Raw genomic sequence first — 18,430 nt, 5'->3', positions numbered from 1 at the left:
GGATGCCCGTAAGTTTGTCTCATCTTGTGATGAATGTCAAAGAATAGGTAACATAGGTAAGCGTCAAGAAATGCCTATGAATTATTCACTTGTAGTTGAACCATTATGTTTGGGGATATGATTACATGGGACCTTTTCCTTCCTCTAATGGGTATACACATATTTTGGTTGTTGTTGATTATGTTACTAAATGGGTAGAAGCCATTCCAACCAGTAGTGCTGATCACAACACCTCTATTAAAATGCTTAAGGAAGTTATTTTCCCAAGGTTTGGAGTCCCTAGATATTTAATGACTGATGGTGGTTCACACTTTATTCATGGTGCTTTCCTTAATATGCTTGCTAAGTATGATATTAACCATAGAATTGCATCACCCTATCATCCTTAGTCTAGTGGTCAAGTTGAACTTAGCAATAGAGAAATAAAATTAATTTTGCAAAAGACTGTTAATAGGTCCAGGAAGGATTGGTCTAAGAAATTAGATGATGCATTTTGGCTTACAGAAACAACATATAAAAATCCTATGGGTATGTCTCCTTATAAAATGGTTTATGGAAAAGCTTGTCATTTGCCTCTTGAGTTAGAACATAAAGCATATTGGGTAGTTAAAGAACTCAACTATGATTTCAAACTTGCTGGTGAAAAGAGGTTATTTGATATAAGTTCTTTAGATGAATGGAGAACCCAAGCTTATGAAAATGCAAAGTTATTCAAAAAAAGTTAAAAGATGGCATGATAAAAGAATTCAAAAGCGTGAGTTTAAAGTCGGAGAATATGTTCTTTTGTACAACTCTCGTTTTAGATTTTTTTGCAGGAAAGCTCCTCTCAAAATGGGAAGGCCCATACATCATCGAGGAGGTTTCCCGGTCTGGAGCCATCAAAATAAATAATTCTGAAGGTACTAACCCGAAGGTTGTCAATGGGCAATGAATAAAGCATTATATCTCAGGCACGCCTATCAATGTTGAAAGTAATATTATCCAAACTTTGACATCGGAAGAACACATAAAAGAGTCCTTCCGGAACACTCCAAAATCGTGAAAATAAAGAGGTACGTGATACGGTAAGTAAACGGACTCCAAAAAATCCGCAAAAATATTTTTATCCATTCTGGAATATTTTGGAATTTTGGAAATAAAGAAACTTCCAAGAAGCGTCCCCTGGTGGGCACAAGACAGCAGGGCGTGCCAGGCGCCTGGCGCGCCCAGGTGGGTTATGCCCACCTTGGACACCTTCCGTACTCCGTTTTTCTACCGTATGCTTGTCCTCCAAGAAAAAAATCTATATATACTTCTCGAACCTGTTAACCACCGTATTGCGGAGAAATCCTCTTTCCTCTTTTCTTGTTGTTTCCTGCGCAGTTTTAAAAGTATGTCGTCCCAAGACTCCGACGGAGAGAGCTATGTCTCGCATCTTATTGCTGACCCAAATACCTATGAGGACCTATATCCTTATGGTCGACCTTCGGATGATGAGGAGGATGCTCACTTGATGAGGATCGATGATTCAAGCTCGGAGGAGGAAGATGTTCCTCTACCTCAACCCGGGGATATGCATATAGAGTTCAAGAAATCCAGCCTCAAACGACCTAATCGATCTATTCCTTCTCGTTTTCGGCAGAAAAGCAAAGGGGATTTATGTGACAAGATCTCTCCTTCATCACCACCATCATCTTCTTCACCACCAAAGGAGAATTGAGTATCGGGTATGGGAACTCCCCTTGGCTTCCGCCAAGCTTGGGGGAGGTGCCTCGGTATCGTATCATCCCACTATCTTTTTGCTTTTACTTATCTTAGTTTGATCATTTCCTTTTAGATGAAACAAAGTTTAGTTCGATCCTTTCTTCTTTGAGAGTTTGCTTAGTGATCTATCCTTGTAATCGTGTGCAAGTTATATAATAAAGTTAGTTTGAGTTTTTGCTTTCTTTACTTTCATGTGCAAATAAAGAAAAGAAATAAGAAAGAAAAGAAAAAGAGGAAGGAAATAAATAGAAGAAAAGAAATAAATCAATAAGATTATATTATATACTAATCCTATGGTAGGTGATAGCACCACATAAGGAAAAGTATAAGTAGAAAATTTTATTAGGGATTGACAAACATAGCATTAGTCAATGATGCAACTCATGAAAGAATTAATAAGGGAAGAGAAGATTCACATATAGATATACTATCCAAGAAATCTTTTGTGATTGTGAGCCCTCAGCAAAATATTATATGCCAAAATTGTTGACGTTAGACAAGGAAGACAACTTAATGATTTATGTTTGTTTATATTCACAAAGAAGTCATATTGTCATAGATCCTTTAACATGTGATGCTTGCCCTATCTTTGCTAGCCAAAAATTCCGCACTAAGTAGAGATACTACTTGTGCATCCAAAAACCCTTAAACCCAAATCTTATTTTCAAGTGTCCACCATACCTACCAAGGGATTGAGCAAGATCCGTCAAGTAAGTTGCCATCGGTGCAAAAAGGCAATAAAAATTGCTTCTAAAAGTGTGAGATCATTTAGTGTAAGAGAAAATTGAGCGTTGTACGAACTTGGATGACAAAGAATAAAAGCGACAGACTGCATAATAAAGGTTGTCATCTTAAGGGGCAATACAACGTGACGTTCTTTTGCACTAAGGGATAATTAAGTGTGTCGAACCCAACGAGGAGCAGAAGGAAATGACAAGTAGTTTTCAGTAAGGTAATATCTGCAAGTGCTTAAATTCTAAGTAGTGGAGTAGTTTGATAGCAAGATAATTGTAACGAGCAAGTAACGATAGTAGCAACAAATATGCAGCAAGATAGCCCAATCCTTTTGAGGCAAAGGACAACCAAAATGATCTCTTATGATAAGCAAAGCGTTTTTGAGGGTACACGGGAATTTCATCTAGTCACTTTCATCATGTTGGTTTCATTCGTGTTCGGTACTTTGATAATTTGATATGTGGGTGGACCGGTGCTTAGGTGTTGTTCTTACTTGAACAAACCTCCTACTTATGATTAACCCTCACGCAAGCATCCGCAACTATGAGAAAAGTATTAAGAATAAATTCTAACCATAGCATTAAACTTTTGGATCCAATCGGTCCCTTACAGAATAGCGCATAAACTGGGGTTTAAGCTTCTGTCACTCCCGCAACCCATCATCTAATTGCTACTCCACAATGCATTCCCATAGGCCCAAATATGATGAAGTGTCATGTAGTCGATGTTCACATGACACCACTAAGGGAATCACAACATACATACTATCAAAATATCGAACACATATCAAATTCACATGATTACTTGCAACATGATTTCTCCCGTGACCTCAAGAACAAAAGTAACTACTCACAAATGATAAACATGCTCATGATCAGAGGAGTATTAAATAGCATAATGGATCTGAACATATAATCTTCCACCAAATAAACCATATAGTAATCAACTACAAGATGTAATCAACACTACTAGTCATCTACAAGCACTAATCTATAGTTCCGGTAACAAGATTGAACACAAGAGATGAACTAGGGTTTGAGATGAGATGGTGCTGTTGAAGATGTTGATGGAGATTGCCCTCCCCAAGGTGGGAGAGTTGTTGGTGATGATGAGGACGATGATTTCTCCCTCCAGGAGGGAAGTTCCCCTTGCTCCGCCGGAGGGCAAAAGTGCTCCTGCCCAAGTTCCGCCTCGAGACGGTGGCGCTCCGTCCCGAAAGTCCTCCCCTTATTTTTTCTAGGTCAAAATGACCTATATACCAGAAGATGGGCACCGGAGGTGGGCCGAGGAGGGCACAACCCACCAGTGCGCCTGGGCTCCCTGGCGCCCCCAGGTGGGTTGTGCCCACCTGGTGGGCCCCCTCTAATAGTTATTTGCTCCAATAATTCTTATATATTCCATAAAAATTCCTCGTGAAGTTTCAGCTTGTTTGGAGTTGTGCAGAATAGGTGGCCCGACGTAGCTTTTTCAGATCCGGATTTCCAGCTACCGGAATTCTCCCTCTTTGTGTATACCTTGTAAATTGTGAGAGAAAAGGCATTAGAATTACTCCAAAAAGCATTATTATGGATAAAAACATTATAAATAACAGTAAGAAAACATGATGCAAAATGGACGTATCATATACTCATGAACACATTAGTCTCTTAACTATTTTGTCATTAATCATCCAGAACCCTATATGTCGTACTGTATGAACTTACACCTTTCTCTATAAGGTGTTCCTAAGAAATTTAATGATTCTTGAATAGTTAGTGGAGTATTGTTTCCCTGTATTGTATGGTTGTAGTTTGCATCTTCAGGAAGGAGTGCCTGAATGATCACTCACAAATCTCTCTCACTGAGACTGTGGTGTCCTCGAGTGTGGTTAGTTAGGCGCAACAATGTGCTCAAGGATTTGTAATAGTGCCCGAGGTCGAGTGGTTGCTGCTGTGAGTTGCTGCTACGGTGCTGCGCGAATAAAAAAAATCTATGTCGTGAAAAAGGTATACGCAGCAGTGACTCGGGGAAAGAAATCTCCTCAAAAACATGTTGTGAGGAAAAATTAAATGAAAACCAAACTAACAGCAGTAAAACTGCTCACATAACTGGAACTAAAGAGAATCGGATCCATCGCACAAAATTTGGGAACCACGAACACGCTACAACACATAAATAAAATACTGGGATAAAAATACAGCGGTGACGTTTACAAAGAAAACGGCAAAAGGACAGGGTCCTGAGAAAACGCCTCTGGTACTGGGGCACACTCCTCTTCTATCGGGGGAAGCGGGTTGACTAGTCGATGAATGCGCCTCTCCTGGTCAGGCCTCAGTGGTCTGCCAATAGCGATCCGAGGATTTAAATCAGCGAGGCTCTGGAGATAACCCATTACCCGCTGAGTTAAACGCTCCTGAGCGATAACGTACTGGGCAAGGTTGGCCAGTACTGGATCTCTCTCAACTCGTCCACCGGGAAAAGATGCAACTTCTCCGGGTGCTGCACGACTCGGAAAATAATAGTATCCTCGCTCGCTGGCGTAGGGTACCGCGAATCGAAGACGAGCGAGCGCTTCGTACGCAGCAGCTTCTATGGCCATATGCGGAGTCGGCATGGATTTCCCCATGAAGGAGACTTCCGTTGGGTCTTGGTTTGGGTATGCGGGAGGGACGTGCACCACTGCCCAATATTTCGAGGTGGATGAGGTGATCCTCGATTTGAGCAACTCGTACTGGGGTGGACGGGTGGCACTCATGGTACTGCAGGTAAAGTCCCACAATAATTTGACAAAACTGCCCGGGGTTGCGTCTGGGGTCCTCAGATAAATACTGGGGGTCGGGATGGCAAAGGAATAGCTGAGAGAGTAGTGCACAAGGTGAGAAGTACTTGGCAATGGTCACGAGGTGGCCTTTATATAGCACCGGGGCTGGGTTATCTACCGGGGTGAAGGGTAACTGGTTGTCGATCCTGTTCTCGGGTCAAAGCCACAGATATACCTATCACATAAATGTGACGCATTACTGTGGGTGCCGTCGGGGTTGGTCTAGTTAGCTGCGCCCGAAATTTAAAGAAAATGCAACTGTACGCTAACGTACACATGCATAGTTACTACTCCAAAAATAGGAGCGTTCAAGCAGTCAGCAAAAAGCGATACCAGGCCACACCGTTACAAAGCGTAGGGAAACTAAGACTTGATACAACTCGAGCGACTTAGTCTACTTCGTTAATGTCTAAGTGGGCTGGCCTGGCGGGTGCCGAGGTTTCTCCACGGGTTTCTCCGTCAGGATTTGCCGGCTGAGGTTGAGGGGCTGCAGAGTCGGGGTAGTGGTGATGACCATCGCGGGGGTTGTTGGCCACAATCCCGTTGGAATGGGTTCCCAAAAGGCGACGAAGCGCTTCTGGTGACACCAAAGTACTCTGGTTGATGGCTGGGGCGGACCTCAAGGGATCGATCGGGTGTCCGAACAGCACGACTGGGTTGTCGGTGTCGGGCTCCGCGTCTCTTCTCGCCGGGGCTCGGCGAACCAGTTCTCCACGAGCTGCGATCAGATCGAGGGTGACCTGATCGAACAGTTGCTCTAGTGCGCTTACATAGCGCACCAGATGCAATAGTGCCGGATCCATCTCGTGATCTCCGTTGGCAACCTGGGGCGGCCTACCATACCCGTCACGACTGGGGTAGTAGTAGAACGAGCGACAGTTAACTCTGGGCGACAAGTGCCGGAGTTGAACTATAGCTTCTCGGGCTGCCAGTTGGATGGCCTGTGGCTCAAAGGAAGTTGTCCTTCCAGTGAACCTGTAGGGGCGTTCTGGCGACAGACCCCTACCGTAGATGTGCACAGTGGCCCAGTACTGACGGCTCTCACCGTACATGGGTCCCTGGTACACAACATATTCAGGAGGCTCTTCTAATGCATAGGCACGGCGGGTGAGGTTTGCGAGCACGGTCACAAAACCTCCAAGGTTGGTTGCGGTGGTCTCATTGTGAACAATGGGGCCAGGCATCGTGGCTTGGTTTGGGGAAAGAGGCTGTGCTGTGCTGAGGCTAGCGTGCCCTTTTTATAGGGGAAAGGGGACGGAGTCTTCCTCCGCACGCTTGCGATAGAGATGGGTTGGGTGTCGGTCACTGGCGCGTGATCGACGGGCTAGGCCGATAGGTTGGGCACCGTCCGCCGAAAGGTGTCGGGTCACTGTGGAGCTATCTTACGCGGGAAGCTCGACCGGGGTTAGGTTAAGGTCTGGTGGTCTGGTTAACCTAGGTTTATTGACCTGGCTAAGATAGGGTTAGCCAATGGTCAGCCTGGCTCTGATACCAAGTCTATCACGACCGGATTTTTGGGATAATAATTTCCCAGAAAACGGCCTTTGTGCTCACCAGTCCCAGGATTACTGTTAGCTGATGAGACACCAACTTGATACAAGAATTCCAAGCAAGGTACAAAAATATGTAGTACAAGGCCATTGTGGCCTAGGAGTACAACATTTGGTTTCTAGTGGTTGATGGCGGAAGCGGTCTGTGATACAACTGCGTCTATGGGACTCCATTCCCACAAGAACAGCTGACCAGGATAACTCCTATCTTCGCGAGGCTGCTCTCGTCAATACGTAGGTTCCGAGGCTGTCACCGCGATGCTTATGTCCATGCGCGAAAATCTGGCCAAGACAATAGCCAGGGACAAGCCAGTGAGTACGTTTGAATGTACTCGCAAACATTAAGAACACGGGTATAATATAACAGGAGATAATCATACTCCAAAACATTTATGATGATAAGTCTGCCATGAAGTAAACAAAAATCTGTGATGCACGCGTGCAGAGAAAATATGGACGTGCAATACGGAAGTAAAAGAAATGCACTGAGCGAGTGTCTAAAATGACTCCTCGAAAGGTTGCAAATAAATTAACGATGCCGCAGTCGGGCGTCTGAGCGACACCACAGAAAGGGCTTATAAAAGATAAATAAACAACAAGCAGGCCGCAGTCGGGCGTCTGAGCGACACCACAGAAAGGGCTTATAAAAGAATAATCACAGTGAATATCCAGGAGGTAGAACCATCCCAGGGATACTCAATAAAATACATAATGTAAATGGTTAGTCCATATTAATAATAAAATTAAACATAAACAAAAATCTAGTCTAGCCGTTTCTCCATCCGAGACCGTCACTGAGTTCTAGCTAAATCGTCCTCCATCCGAATACCGTTACTATGATCCAGTTAGCCGTGTCTCCATCCGAAAACCGTTACTAGATTTCACTCAGACTGTGGTCCTTACTCATGAACATGGCTATCCAAAAGATATGACCTCTGCAGAGGGTGTACTCTTCACCCACGAGTAACGGATTTATTTAGCCCATCGGGACTAATTCCGCCTACGGCCTTTTAATTGAAAACACGCCCGACCTGCACACACCAGCTTAACTCACCGGTGTCTGGAATCACCCACGACACCTGCCAAGCAAAACTCTAAGTGGGGAGGCTACAACCTCGACGTAGCATGGGATCAAATTTCTATTCGCGCGCTCTAAGGGGTGCCCCCCTCTCGGTCCTAACCGGAAACACCCATGCCCCCGGACCAAGTGGCATGCCTACCGGAGGCCTCCGGTATCTTCCACTATGGCCTCTCTGTACGGTGTGTGCTTTGGTAAGGGGTTGACAACTTACTGAACCATACCCCGTCTGCGACAGGGACAAGTGGTGGTACCAACAAATAGGGAAGCTACTGATCAAGACTCGACCTACGACCGACTCAGGGGGTCCAAGTGTCCTCCAACAATATTACCATTAATGGAATAAATCACCACTCATCAAGCCTCACCATGCCATACCGGACATACTCGTCTCGACGAGGGACTAGGGACAAGCTCGTGTCTACCCAAGACCACGACTTTCCCGGCTTCCTTCCGGTATGCATGAGGAGCTCACGAGGATGATCCAAATCACTAGCGTACCCATTGCTGACCACAAAATATCTCCAAAAAGCACTCATGCACGAGACTTCATCGTTACATAAAGATAACGCATACTCCAAGTCAAATGGTGTTGTAATCCTATCAGAACACCACAACAAAATATTATGCCAGAGTCCAGAAATGCTTGCCTTCAAGAGTATGCAAAGGATGCACTTTTTGAAAGCTTTCTCTTCTCTCCATTATCCCTATTTTGCAAAATATCCAAATAACAAATATTTCAAACACAGCACAAAAGTTGTCTCAAATATTTTTGAAATAAATCTTAAAATAAACTAGGTGGAATTTGAGAGAGGTAGGAAAAAGAATCAACTCATTTGGAGTTTTATTTTAAAAGTTATAGCTGGTCAAAGTCTGGTCAAAACTCTGTTTTTAATAAAACCAGAAAAAGGAAAACGCTTCGAGGGGAATACGCTTTCGGGGTAGGGGAGACGTACTCCGTGGGTATACGCTTTCACTTAAACAGAGGGGACGGCGCGCGGGTCACTGACAGTGGGTCCAGAGGGCCCACTGGTCAGGTTTGACCGTTCTTCCCTCTCCCTCCTCTTCTCTACCCGACGGGAGCGGGACTCCGGCGATCGCCGTCGACGAACGGCAGCGCCTCACGGGCATCCGAGGGCGGGGATGGAACGGCCAGACTGGGGTGGTCCTCTTGGTGGTAGCTGGGTCGTCGGAGCTGGAAGGAATCGCCGGCGGCGAGCTCCGCGGCGGAGGGGGCTACGGGTGAGAAGTGGTTTTTTGGGCTCCGGTGGTCTCCGATCGAGGTTGGGTTGCTGGGCAGCTCCGCAAGGACAAGGGTAAGCTACTGGTGGCGCTGGTTGGGCGAGAGAGTGGCTGGCTGCGACGTATTTCACCGGAGTTCGGCGGCGGCCGAACTGGCCGGAGTTGGTGAAGACGGTCTTCTCCGGTCAATCCACTGCAAGGGAAGCTCTACGGGGAGGGTCTGAGGTCGCCTGAGGTCTTGAACGGGTTCGGGGACCCTTTAAATAGGCACTCGAGGTTGGACCGCGGCGGCTGGGGATAAGATCGCCGGCGACAGCCGTGCTGTAGCTGCAGGGCGGCGTGGCGGCGACGAGCGCGTGCCGACGAGCTTCGGGATAAGACTGAGCTGTTCACGGGGGCAGCTGGCGCGCTGGGGTGGCTTGGGCGGCGCCGTCCATGTCAGAGGTTCGCTGCCGACGCCGGCGTGCCGCCAAACGCTCTGCCAGCGGCGCTGCAGGGCGCCAGAGTTGGCGTGGAGAGGGGGCGAGCTAGTGCGCGGTTCAGCGGTGGAGCAGGGGCCAGGGACGGGTCGCGTCAAGTGCGGCAGTGCGGCGCGGCGGCTCAGTGCGCGCGCGTGCAAAACGTGCGTTCTGGGCGCGCCCAGAGCACGCACGGAACCTGCTCGACGAAATGCCAGGGCGGTCTAGAGCGCGAGGGTGGGGCTGGCAATTAACAGGACAGGGGTAGGGGTAGCTAGGAGCTCAGTGGACATGGTTGCTGGGTCAGTGGAGCAAGTTCACAGTGCAAACTAGGAAACATGCCCAAAACTGACTATGCACACCAAGTGCTCGACAGAATGCCAAGTGCACTTAGGCAACTCTTAGAGTGGCCAAAATCTCCAGATCAGGGTCTCTTTAGGTGTGGATGATGAAGGCAAGATCATATGGGCAAAACCAGAAACTTGTTAGTGCAAGATTTGCAAAACTCCAGTTTTGGACAGAAAGAAAAAGGGTTTATTGCATGCACTTAAAAACCTCCAATGAGTCCACTCTCCTGGACTTAAGGGTTTTGAAGGGAGGGCTACAAGTAGGAAAAAGCTCAGGGTCACTAGAGCAAAATAAAATAAGGTTGCAGTACAAATCACCAAATTGGACCAGAATGCAAAAGAGGGTGATTCACTCAAATTTTTCAAAGAACATCACTGGGTTTTGCATAGAGTTGAATTGTAGGCATCCACTGACATCTCCAAACACTTGGAAGAATTTTTAAAGAAATATTTAAATGGGTTGTAGTGCAAAAGTGCCTACTGGACCAGATTGGAAAAGTTGGTGTAGAGCTCAAAATCTCCAATGGCCAAAAGGTATTTTTGCATAAAAGTGATGTGGAAACATCACATGACATCCCCAAATTTTGGTGGAAATTTTAAAGGCATTTATCAAATGGTTGGAGTGCAAAACAGGCTCCAAATTCAAAGAAATCATTTCTGAGAGAATAAAGCTCTGAGAAAACAAATCTTGCAATTAAACCCACTGTTAAAGAATTGTTTTATACAGAGGGCATATAAGTCCAACAATACTCTTTGAAGGTTTTTCCACTAGAGGTAAAAATCCAAAATAACAAAAGGGTAAATCTTGACAAATGGAAAAGTTTTATTTCCTGGCAAAATTTTAATAAATAAAACAAGGTCAAATTTTTGGGGTGTCACAGTTCTTCAGTTGCTTGCATGAACTCGAACCTCGTTGTTCAGGTTGATCGTGCCTACGGCAAGGTCAATAACCATCGGAGATTGGTTTAGCGATTGTCGAGGCGTATCGTCAGGTACGGTATAGCCGGATCGTCAAGGTCAAAATCCACCAAATCGATAGTTATCCCCACTCTCATCGAAAAATGGGGCCGCCGTCACATCAAGATCTCGTAGAAGACGAATAGAAAGATCAAACCCATGCTCTAGAACCAAGAAGCCTCACCTCTAGAAGGGATTCAGAGGGAATCGACAGAAGGGCACCGCCACACAATCAACCCGATCAAGGAGACCTCAAAATTGATCATCATCCTTACTGTCATCCTCATACTCGACACCAAAACCTCATTCATCTATTTGTAATACCGAATCCTAGTCTTGATTCATATGTGTGTTACATTAACCATTCATCTACTATTGTCATGACTCATGTGATGATGTTTGTCGTCTCCATGTCCGAGTAAACTCCCTATTTCTAGCGGATGTGAAGGAACCCTAGTATGTGTGGGAGCTAAACGTCAATAAGATACATGATCCTCTCTTAAATGTTTATGTTAATATTCTTCACGATGTTGTGTGAAAGTCAACCACACAACATTTGCCTTTATGGACGAAAAGGGGTATTACTATCACTTGTGACGAGGGGTTGAGGAGGTATAGAGGTGATAATAACTACCTCCCTTCCTTCCATGACCTCATGATATGGGAATAGCGGAGGCCGCCTTTAAGCTGCGTCTGTCGGGAGACCTTTAACCACTATTGATGTAACCAGAATGTGAGGAGGAACGGTGGTGGCGTATGTGATATGAAGCTATTGTATGTATGCACATATCTGTACTTGACTTTGCTTATAAAAACATATGAGGTGGATCAGTTATCTGAACCTAGAATTTATGTATTCACATGGTTACGTAGAACACATACTAGTGGTGAATCTTGATTCCTAGAGAACGCCTTAGCCATATTATTGTTTTCAACGTTTGTATTACTCTGTTGTTCTTTACTTCTTTATTACACACTTTAAATTCTAGTCACAACACTCTTGCAATATTCCACCTTCACAACACTTCTTCTTTGGATCACAATTAACTTGCAGGAACATTCCGATAAACCCCTATAGGAAATAGAGACAATTCCCTATGCTCCCCCGTAGGACTGCTACTCTTACTTTGAAAAGGCCACAACTAAACTTTGTGCATTGCAGAACATCAATTCTTTCAAGGATTCATTAATATGTTATCTTGGAATTGGTAATGGAGAACCAGAAGTCATCGATATAATTTTTTACATGATGATATTTTCCAACAAAACTATCGGAGTTGGCAAGGCAGGGCCGGAATGTGGGGCTTGCATTCTTTAGAAAGTATCATTTTTTTGAGAAAAGGACATCATGGCTAGCTGGAAAAAAAAGGACTTGGATTAGGCTATCAGATCAGCCACAAGACGAAGGTGGGCCCTAGAATTTTTGGCTGCGCCAGAGGCCAATCAACACATGGATTCACGCGCCTACAACGATTCAGCCTCGTACAGCCCGTGTACGAACCGACCTCAAGGAGTCCGTACGGGACACAACGAATAGACTCGGCCGCGTGTCGACCATTAATAAATAGCTAGCCTAGATTAGAATTAGACTTGGGTTTTATTGTATTGTTTAGCCATCGCTATAATTTCGCATCTACGAGATGTGTAGGACTACCGCCTTGTCAGATCCACAGTGGAACCCCAACTTTTGATCTAGTTCGTGTGCTTAATTTTTCATCCGCAATTTCAGATTGCAATTCACTTTTGTTCTTGTCGGTTCTTCGGTTGCTTGCAGAAACTCGAACCTCGTTGTTCAGGTTGATCGTGCCTACTGCAAGGTCAATAACCATCGGAGATTGGTTTAGCGATTGTGGAGGCATATCGTCAGGTACGGTATAGCCGGATCGTCAAGGTCAAAATCCACCAAATCGATAGTTATCCCCACTCTCATCGAAAGATCGGGCCGCCGTTACATCAAGTGGTATCAGTTTTCGGGTTCATCGATGAGAGATTTACAGTTTTCGTAGTTTAGTTTATTTTTCTGTCCTATAAACGCCCACGAAAAAGCCAAAAAAAATATTTAGATTAGTTCATCCATTACACCTACCTTTTTAGCCTTTAGCAATTTTTGCATCAGTATCTATGTAGTTGAATTTTTGGTTACATTCATCCTAGAATTAGTGCTGGTTTAGATTGGTTAGGGTGTAAAATTATCTATTAGATCAATCTGTTTTTGTCCACCCACATAATCTCTGCCGCAACGCTAGTTATCAATCTGAAGAAAAATCCAAAAAAAAAAGACTAAGCGAGATTGCAATTGGTTGTTTCCAATTTTTGGAGATTCTAGACGCCTGGTTTTTTTCTCTATTTATTTAGCAGGCGTTGATTAGATCACTTTTCGTATTAACGCACGCACCCAAGTTACGCGAACGACCAGAGACACGGTCATCTGTGTCTGACACTGCGCGTGCTTCCCATCCACCAGGCACTGCTCCGCGCCGTTCACCATAAGCAGACGCACTACGGCAGACATCTCGCCCCTTGTGTCTGCCTCCACGCGCAATACATCACACATCCAGTGTATCAGTATTTGTCATCTACGTCGTTGTTAGCTTTTGCATGCAGCTCAATTAGCACAAGTTACAACACTGACATTTTATCTTAGCCTCCTCTTGGTGTACCTAATTTCTGCTAGTAACCGGCTTGGGAAAAAAAAGAAAAAAAAAGAGTGAAGCAAAAAAACAAAAACAAAGAATGAAGCAAAAAAAAAGAGACAAGAAAAAGAAAAAGAAAAAAAGGGTTGCAACATTCAGGCCGGCTAGCACTCTTTGTGCAATTTCTTTTGATGTTTAGAATTGTTCCTCTTCTATGCACGTGATACTTGTTGGACATTTTTTTGGCTCTTGGTCGGCATACACTGCGTTTATACCTCACTTATATCTAGCTATTTAGAGCTATCATATTTTGATCGGTTTCCACTCCCTTGATTTAGTATCTGGGCTTAGATTGTTTTCTCTCTTACTACTCGACTGCCAGCACTAGTTAGGAGTTTGAACAATTATTCAACTTGCATTACTTTTTGCTTAATTGTGCCACATATTGTGAGTTAAGGAAACCTTCACCAAGCTCCACTTCCTATATTGCACCCTGTTCAGTCACTTGGTAATCGCTATATCAATCTTTTGATCACTTTTGACATCGCCAACGGCCGACAACCACTGCAGGACGGTAAGAACTGGTAAGAGCTTGGTAATTGCTCGAGAGTTGAGAAACATTTTCCACCGCCTCGCCGTAGTTACTGTAGGAGCAATATACTTGTGATTTTGTTCTTGTTTCATCCTAACCATGGCAGGTGACGAAGACAACATGAAAGCCACGGTGGCACGCCTTGAGGAGGATGTGCATGCATACACCGAACGGTTCACATCGTTCGAGGGCGCACTTGATAAGCGTCTCAAGTTGATCGAGGATAGCAATGAGACGTTCACTCAAACACTTGCATCTATTATGAAACGTCTCGATACCCAGGATGCCCGTCTGGGTGCTACCTCCACTGCCGCTCCGCGTCTTCCAGCCACCAACACAGGTCTACAACGAGCTTGTCGAGTGCCCCCAGGAGACCCGAGGCACCCTCTTTCATACACCGAGGCCGTCGACCAGCCCCGTCCTCGCAACGCCAACTCGATAGCCGACAACATCCAAGATGACAACTATGATGGTGATTCCGAGGATCCTGATGCAGTTAATGATAACAATGATCGTGATCATCATCGACTACGCAATAATCAACAAGGTATGGGACGACACCAGTGTACTCAGGTACGTGGCCATGATGACTCTTTGGGTAGAATTAAATTTGTCATGCCTCCTTTTGATGGGAAATATGATCCAGATGTTTATCTTGATTGGGAATTACTAGTTGATCAAAAATTTGCTTGCCATGATTTCCCTGATGATAAAAGAGTTAGGGCTGCAACTAGTGAGTTTAGTGATTTTGCTTCTGTTTGGTGGAGAGAACACTGTCGTAAACATCCTAATAATATTCCTGCCACTTGGGAAGCTTTGAAATTAGTAATGCGTCAGTGTTTTGTTCCTAGATATTATGAACGTGACTTGCAAAATAAACTACAACGCTTGAACCAAGGATCTAAATCCGTGGAAGACTATTATCAAGAATTGCAAATGGGCATGTTACGTTGTGGTTTAGTTGAGACCGAGGAAGCCTCTATGGCTAGGTTCTTGGGTGGATTGAATAGAGAAATTTATGACATACTTGCTTATAAGGATTATCATTCAATGACCCGTTTATTCCATCTTGCTATACATGTTGAACATGAAGTGCGGGGTCGTTCGAGAATGCGTCCTAATTTTTTGCAGGTCGTACTTCCACATGGGCGTCGCGCACCCCTGCTGCCCCGTCCACTCGCACCTCTACAACAGCACCTGCAACCTCTCGACCGGGGCCTTCTTCATCAACTTCAGCATCACACACTTCGGCACCACTGAAAAGTACTACACAAATTCCAACAAAAAGTTCGTCGTCATCGTCCGATTCCTCCAAAAGAACAAAGGATATCCAGTGCCACACTTGTAAGGGATTTGGCCATGTCATGAAGGAGTGTCCTAATAAGCGTGTATTGATCATTCGTGAAGACGGTGAGTACGACTCCGCTAGTGATTTTGATGAAGACACATATGCCTTGCTTGCTGCACATGAAGATGATGACACAAGAATGGAGCAAGAGGAAGAACATGTGACCGCTGACGACGCCGATAAGTACATGAGTCTTATATCACATCCTGTACTTAGTGCTCAGATTGTCAAAGCAAAGAAGGATCAACGTCACAACCTCTTCCACATCAAAGGAGTCGTCAAGGAGCGTTCCATTCGCATAATCATTGATGGAGGGAGTTGTAACAATTTAGCAAGCATTGACATGGTGGAGAAGCTCTCCCTACCTTCCCGACAACATCCACAACCTTACTACATTCAATGGTTTAATGATGGTGGAAAAGTAAAGGTAACACGCATGGTGAGAGTTCCTTTTTCTTTAGGTTCATACCATGATACTATTGATTGCGATATTGTGCCTATGCAAGCTTGTTCTATGTTACTAGGAAGGCCATGGCAGTATGATAAACAATGTTTACATGATGGTAGAACTAATCAGTACACTCTCACACATAAAGGAAAGAAAATCATTCTACACCCTATGTCTCCTGAGCAAATTTTAAAAAATGATCTTTCTAGGGCTAGTAGAAACACAAATATTGAGCGTTAAATCTGAAAATCAGAAAGTTGTTGATGAGTTAGAACAATTTAATAAGATGAACAAATCTGATCCTAGCACATCTAAAGAAATTAAATTGAAAGGTGCTTCTTTCTTAGCTACATGTGCTGAAATTTTTGAGTTAGATGCTCAAACTGATGAATGTTATGCTCTTATATGCAAAGAAGTTTTGTTTTCATTTGAGGATATGCCTCCTTCTTTGCCTCCTGTTGTCGATAACCTTTTGCAGGAGTATCATGATGTTTTCCCAAAGGAAGTACCACCGGGGCTGCCACCTATGAGAGGAATTGAACATCAAATTGACTTGATACCTGGCGCCTCATTACCCAACCGTGCGCCGTACCGGACTAATCCCGAGGAGACCAAGGAGATTCAACGACAAGTTCAAGAACTACTCGACAAAGGTTATATTCGTGAATCACTTAGTCCATGTGTTGTACCAATTTTACTTGTTCCTAAAAAAGACGGTACTTCGCGTATGTGTGTTGATTGTAGAGCCATCAATAATATTACAATTCGATATCGTCATCCTATTCCTCAATTAGATGACATGCTTGATGAACTCAGTGGCTGACTTGCGTAGTGGCTACCATCAAATTTGTATGAAACTAGGTGATGAATGGAAAACTTCTTTCAAAACTAAATTTGGTTTATATGAGTGGTTAGTTATGCCTTTTGGATTGACTAATGCACCTAGTACTTTCATGAGACTAATGAATGAAATTTTGCGAGCTTTCATTGGACGATTTGTGGTAGTATACTTCGATGATATTCAGATTTATAGTAAGTCAATAGAGGAACACTTAGACCATTTGCGTGCTGTTTTTTCTGCTTTGCGTGATGCACGTTTATTTGGTAATATCGAGAAGTGCACTTTTTGCACGGATCGAGTTGCTTTTCTTGGCTATGTTGTGACAGCGCAGGGAATTGAAGTTGATAAAGCCAAGGTTGAAGCGATCCAGAGTTGGCCGACCCCTAACTCGGTCACACAGATACGAAGTTTTCTCGGACTTGCTGGGTTCTACCGGCGGTTCGTGAAGGATTTTAGTACCATCGCAGCGCCGCTCAACGAGCTCACCAAGAAAAATGTGCCATTTGTTTGGAGCGACGCACAAGAGGAAGCCTTCACTATTCTTAAAGATAAGCTTACACACGCCCCTTTGCTGCAATTACCTGATTTTAATAAGATGTTTGAATTAGAATGTGATGCTAGCGGCATTGGTTTAGGCGGTGTTTTATTGCAAGAAGGCAAACCAATAGCATACTTTAGTGAAAAACTCAGTGGGCCTAGTCTGAATTATTCCACATATGATAAAGAACTTTATGCACTAGTTCGAACTTTGGAGACATGGCAACATTATTTATGGCCTAAGGAGTTTGTCATACATTCTGATCATGAATCACTCAAGCATATTAGAAGTCAAAGCAAACTGAATCGTAGACATGCAAAATGGGTTGAATTTATTGAATCCTTTCCTTATGTTATTAAACACAAGAAAGGGAAGGAGAATGTTATTGCCGATGCCTTGTCTAGACGCTATACTATGTTATCACAACTTCACTTCAAAAAATTTGGACTTGGAACTATAAAAGAGCAATATGCTAATGATGTCGATTTTAAAGATATTTCGCTCAATTGTAGAGAGGGTAGAACTTGGAACAAGTTCGTCGTTAATGACGGATTTGTTTTTCGTGCTAATAAGCTATGCATCGCAGATAGCTCTGTTCGTCTTTTGTTGTTACAGGAGGCGCATGGCGGAGGACTTATGGGACATTTCGGCGTCAAGAAGACAGAAGACATCCTTGCTGGTCATTTCTTCTAGCCAAAAATGAGAAGGGATGTGGAGAGATATGTTGCACGCTGCACGACATGCCAAAAAGTTAAGTCATGATTGAATCCACATGGTTTATATATGCCTCTTCCTGTTCCTAGCACTCCTTGGGAAGATATATCTATGGACTTTGCATTAGGACTGCCTAGAACACGACGGGGGAGGGATAGTATATTTGTTGTTGTCGATAGATTCTCTAAGATGGCACATTTTATACCTTGTCATAAAAGTGACGATGCTACTCATATTGTTGATTTGTGCTTTAAAGAAGTAGTTCGTTTACATGGCGTGCCAAATACAATTGTTTCTGATCATGACACAAAATTTCTTAGCCACTTTTGGAGGGTGTTGTGGACAAAATTGGGGACTAAGCTTTTATTTAGTACGACATGTCATCCTCAAACAGATGGTCAAACTG

At 44.1% G+C, this 18,430-nt stretch overlaps 1 protein-coding gene across 1 annotated transcript; it reads left to right on the top strand.

Annotated features, from left to right (window-relative positions):
- The first annotated feature begins 14,418 nt into the window (after positions 1-14,418).
- On the top strand, positions 14,419-18,003 carry LOC141021907 (uncharacterized). The gene is made up of 6 exons (XM_073497761.1): positions 14,419-14,475; positions 14,632-14,708; positions 15,267-15,398; positions 15,454-16,046; positions 16,141-16,263; positions 17,897-18,003. The coding sequence occupies exons 1-6, from the start codon at positions 14,419-14,421 to the stop codon at positions 18,001-18,003; spliced, it is 1,089 nt and encodes a 362-aa protein (XP_073353862.1).
- The last annotated feature ends 427 nt before the right edge of the window (positions 18,004-18,430 follow it).

The sequence above is a fragment of the Aegilops tauschii genome, chromosome 4 (genome assembly GCF_002575655.3).
Source record: "Aegilops tauschii subsp. strangulata cultivar AL8/78 chromosome 4, Aet v6.0, whole genome shotgun sequence".
Classification (NCBI taxonomy): domain Eukaryota; kingdom Viridiplantae; phylum Streptophyta; class Magnoliopsida; order Poales; family Poaceae; genus Aegilops; species Aegilops tauschii.
The sequence above is the reverse complement of the archived record's forward strand: the minus strand, read 5'-3'. Positions and strand labels throughout refer to the sequence as shown.